This window comes from Phalaenopsis equestris, unplaced genomic scaffold (assembly GCF_001263595.1).
Source record: "Phalaenopsis equestris unplaced genomic scaffold, ASM126359v1 Scaffold000877, whole genome shotgun sequence".
Lineage (NCBI taxonomy): Eukaryota > Viridiplantae > Streptophyta > Magnoliopsida > Asparagales > Orchidaceae > Phalaenopsis > Phalaenopsis equestris.
The window spans coordinates 408,421-413,301 of record NW_018165317.1 but is presented as its reverse complement, the minus strand read 5'-3'; the positions used below and the strand labels follow the sequence as shown (position 1 = coordinate 413,301).

The 4,881-nt window shown below is 38.9% G+C and overlaps 1 protein-coding gene across 1 annotated transcript; it reads right to left on the bottom strand.

Moving 5' to 3' along the window:
- Window positions 1–640: 640 nt before the first annotated feature.
- LOC110032049 lies at window positions 641–2,987 on the bottom strand. Its single transcript, XM_020735560.1, has 2 exons — window positions 2,818–2,987; window positions 641–2,677 (listed from the first exon to the last, which is right to left on the bottom strand). The coding sequence occupies exon 2, from the start codon at window positions 2,631–2,633 to the stop codon at window positions 1,029–1,031; it is 1,605 nt and encodes a 534-aa protein (XP_020591219.1). The 5' UTR covers window positions 2,634–2,677; window positions 2,818–2,987; the 3' UTR covers window positions 641–1,028.
- Window positions 2,988–4,881: the final 1,894 nt, after the last annotated feature.

Genomic DNA, 4,881 nt, shown 5'->3' with positions numbered 1-4,881 from the left:
TAAAAGCATGGATCATAGTTACATGCAACTATGAAAGTGGTCTAAGCCATGCGAGACTGGAAGAACTAATTCAAGGGTGTACACGAGTCAAGCTTGAGTCACTCTCGGCTTGAGCTTGAGCTTGAGCTTGATTAACTAAATCGAGTTCAAGCTCGAGCTCTTAATTTTATTAGTTCGAGTTGGCTAACGAGTCGGCTTGTTTAGTATAAAAGAGAGAAAAAAATATTAATTAAGTTAGTGTTATGATGAAATGACAAATAAATGAGCAATTAGAAGATAATTAAAGAGAAACCACTTGATATAAAATGTAAAATATCATTTTTTTTTTAAGTTTAAATTATTTAAAGAAAAAATCTTGAATTTTGATATATCTTAAGCATATTCTTTATTAATTTTTTTTTTAAACGAGCTAACTCACCAGCTAAAGAGTCAAGTCGGGGTTGGCTTGAGCTTGGCTTGTTAGCCCATCAAGCTCACTTCACGAGCCACTTGTCGAGTCGAGCTCAAGCCAGCTCAGAAGTTGGCTTGGCTCATTTACACTCCTATTCAAGATATCTATGTTCGTGATTTTCTTCCGGTCAAATTTTGGATATCAAACAAAGTAAAAATCAAATTTTATGGAAAGAATAATTTACACCCTAACCATAACCCACATAAATTTTCATTAACCCAAAACCTCTAGCTTTGGTCTATACACCAGAAGGAAACTACTAGATAATCTATTCTGGCAAACAAAGCTGGTCAAACTCACAGTCATCTCACAATATCATTTATGCTATTTTTTATGAAAACATAGAAGCCATCACAAATCAGAATAGCTTGTGAATTTGTCCAGCTTCATCAGCCAAAATTACATATCTCAATAATTTATATACAGAAAGCTACAATTGTTATACCTCTTTGGACCACCAATAGCTACTGTATGCCTCACCAAGGAGAGACATTTGATGAGGATTAAGAAAAATAAATCAAATCTCAAAACAAATTCACCGGAATTCTTAGTATGATTATGTTCACCACTACACCTGTCAATCAATACCATCTTCAAAATCCAGACTGCTTGTACAATCCAACAAAGCATTCTGTTGTTGCTCATACCGACAGATATAATTTAAACCAACTAAAAGCTCACATATAGCAGCCTCTGTCTTCTCCCTATCAGCAAAATAAAGTGTCTGAAGAAGTAAAACACCCCCTCTCAGAACAATTTGGTGCTGCTCAAAATTACGCTCCGCCTGCCACCGAATCATTTTATGTGCCATGGGAGAGAACCAGCTCAATATTTTCCTTATTGCCTCCTTCCAATCATGGGCAAGAGAAGCATCATATATTGACAGATCCTTCACATAATACTTAAGGCTCTTCCTTAGAGCTGCCCTCAAGCTTGCAGGTAACATCTGGTAGAGATCATCCTTCGCCTCATCTCCAATTAGATGGGGGTAACTAAGAAGCTTTTCTATGATAATTATGATATTGGCATAATGCAGAGCAAGAGACGAACCACCAATGGTGGAAGAAGATGCAAGCATTGTTAATCTACTCTTGGGACCGAACCTTGGCCTTCCAGTCCTTCCCCTAATGCTACCTTTCTCCTCTCCACAGAAAGGAAGAAGAGAACCAGTCCTACTCTGGATAACACAGCTCTGTTCCTCAGGGTGCTCCTCGCTCTCATTACATGAAGCATGGCTGCTCAAGCTTAGACATTCCATGAAGAACTTCCCAGGATTAGCCCTGCAATTGAACTTGAGACTTTCCCGATGCAGATTTCCACCTGGTTCCGCCATGGGGGAAGATTTATGGATCTTGCCTGACCTGTAATCTCCAGCTTCGGACCTGAGAAAACCAGAATTCAAAGGGAGATGACGGAATGCAGCAATGGGGCCAGAAAGCTGTCGACTTTCATTAGCCGATATGTTCTCCAACTCCAAAATGGAGTCCCCAAACACCTGACAGATCCGATAATGAATCGTACAAACAGCGCGAGCAAGAAGGAGGACGACTTTGTCGTAGCTCTGATTCCAAAGAGAAGAATCACGAAGCTGCTTGACATCATGCTTCTGCCACTGAATCCTTTGATCGAACACCTTGCGGTTATGTTCGTTAGCTGGCGTGGGAGGAAACTTCTTGGCGGAGAGCTCCAGCTCTGTGAGGGCTTCGAGCTCGGTGTAGAGAGCAGCAGTGGATGAAGCGAACCGCTCCATCTTGCGAACGGTGCCGTCCATGTCGCGGGAGAGAAAACCGAGAGTCGAGGGGTCGATTCGACCGGCGAGTAAATCGGAGTAGACATGCTCGAAGCCTTGGAGAGCGGGGAGAGAGCAGCGTCGGCCAAGCCGGGAAGCGATTGCCGCAACGCGATTTAGTTCGTCGAGCTTCTCGGCGACGGTGAGGGCGAGCAGGTGCGGTTCGTGAGGGGAGATGAGAGAGCGGATAGCGGCGGAGGAGAGGATCTGGTCAAGAAGGTTGGAGATTTCGACATCGGAGAGAGAATGGTGGAGCTGGACGGCGCGTGACATCGCGTTGGCAACCTCGAAGGAGAGGATGCCGATAACCGAAACAGAACCTTCACTGTGTTTCAGTGGATCCCGCCCCCCTTTCTTCTTCTTCATCTTCTGTATCCACGGCTCCGCCCCCATTGTTACGCTTCAATCAGATTTCCTCCACTCGTTTTCAAGCAAAACTAGATTTTTTTGACGAATTTAAACGTGTTACCGGCAAATGTGAGCAAACTTCGTTCAAAACATTGAATTTTCTTTTCCTTCAGAATAAAAAAAAAAATTTAAAAACTTTTTATGTTTAATATTTTGAAATGCTTCTCACCTCAAGCAGAAGAAAGATCTTCCCCCTCAAGGAGTTTAGCGCTGCGGAGCATGGCGCATGGAAATCGAAAAAAGGAATCACTTTTCTTCCTTCCTTGTTCTCCTCTTGTTGGATTTGGCCTAGCACGCATCGTCTCAAATGGCTTTCACCCTGTTCCGCGGCGACAAAAATAAAAGAATTCGGAGACCAGACAAGCAGCAGCTGTGCGGACGCCGATACTGTATTTCCATATTTCATTTTTTTTAATTTACCAAAATAATAATAATAATTTAAGCTTAATAAATGGAAGATCTGTGAGAGATTGTGCTGCGTTTGTAAAGAGATCAACGTCATCAGGAATTTAAAATTGCTTGTCCGTTATTTGATTTGGTTAGGTGCTGTTTGGTTGGCAGGTTTTAGGTGCAATGTGTTTTAAAAAGCATTTGTTTTAAGAATATAGATATTTGATTAGTTGTAAGATAAATCTTGTTAATTTATGGTGTTAGGAAATTGTTTGATTTAGGCTTTTTGGTTTTTGGGTACATCGTTATAGTTGCTCGTTGTCGTCGTGCTCGCACGCTAATTCACTCTTAGCTAGCCGCCTCCCTTCCTCCCCCATCATTGCTATTTCGTAGCTAAGAGTGCAGTCATCTCCCACTTGCTAATGAGTTCGCGAGTTTGAGTTTAGCGAGCCATGAGCTCAAGTTAAGCCGATTGATGGTCATGTGGATGCTTTCTCAAGCGAGCTATTGCGGCACTCTTCATTTTTCTTCAGTCATTGATGTCTTCTCTAGGGGGCTCCTATGATAATATAATTTCCTACTCCAGCCTGTGAACCGGCTCGGGATCCCAATGTCTCTTGGTGAATCGAGCTCGAGCATGAACTTACATCTTGACATACTATCTGAGCTCGAGTTGGGCATGACTCGAGCTCGATACAACTCATTTACACCCCTATTAGCAGCTTCTGACATCGCTAATCCCTAATTGACATTAATTTTCTTAAAAGTAACCATACACAAATTTTTAAATTTTAAATTTTTTAACAAATAACTCAAACATAACAATTTATTTATGCAGCCTAAAAGACCTCTAGCTTTAAAAATAGGGCCTTAACATTCATCATAAAATGAATTTTTTTATTATATATTTATTAATTGAGAAATGTACATGCAAACCTCTAAATTCTTGGTCATGTACAAATCTAAGAAATGAAATTCATATTTATTTTAGGGGCATTTAAATACATACCACACATTGTTTGTGCCATTACATATCTTTAATGTGTACATCCACAACATTCAAATCTTTAGTATCACATCAAAAATATCACTATCATATGCTTTAAAAAATTAAATGCACTTTAACATGAATGGGTTTATCTTGCCAATTTGTTATAAATGTTAATTTGAAAGTTTAGGTGTTATATATGTAAGATGTAATAATTGCGTGGTATGTATGTAAATTTTTCTTTATAGTATAGAAGATTAAACTAATTTAACTTACAAGAAAAAGGGAGTTGTTTATGAAGTTTCTTTTTATTAAAATTTTAATAATTTTGTTTATTTATGGCGATGGTGTGTGGGTGAAAATTTGATGAAAATTGCAATCACAATTTTTTTTAAGTTTATGAATCTGCTTAATGTTAGGGCAGTCATGTCTGTCAAAATGGCTCGTCGTTCATGAATAACTCGTGCTCGGCTCATTAAGAAGTTAGTGTTCGATTCATTCGCTAAGTTAACGAGTCGAACACGAACATTTTATTTTTGCTAGATATATAAACGACTCTTTTTGGCTTGAAATACTACTCATCAATATATATATACTGAAGAGTAGTATTTTTAAAAAATTTAATTGACTATAAGGCTACAATGATTTATAATCAATTTAAATTATTATTTAATAAAATACATTAAAAATTATTAAATTAGATTCAAATGATGTTTTAAATCTTGCCTCAATCCTTAACATCTTATGGCTACATGATTAGAGCTGTCAAAACCACTCTTTGTTCATGAACGGCTCATGTTCAGCTCGCTAAGCAAACGAGCCGAACACGAACACACTTTTTGAGCTCGAAATATA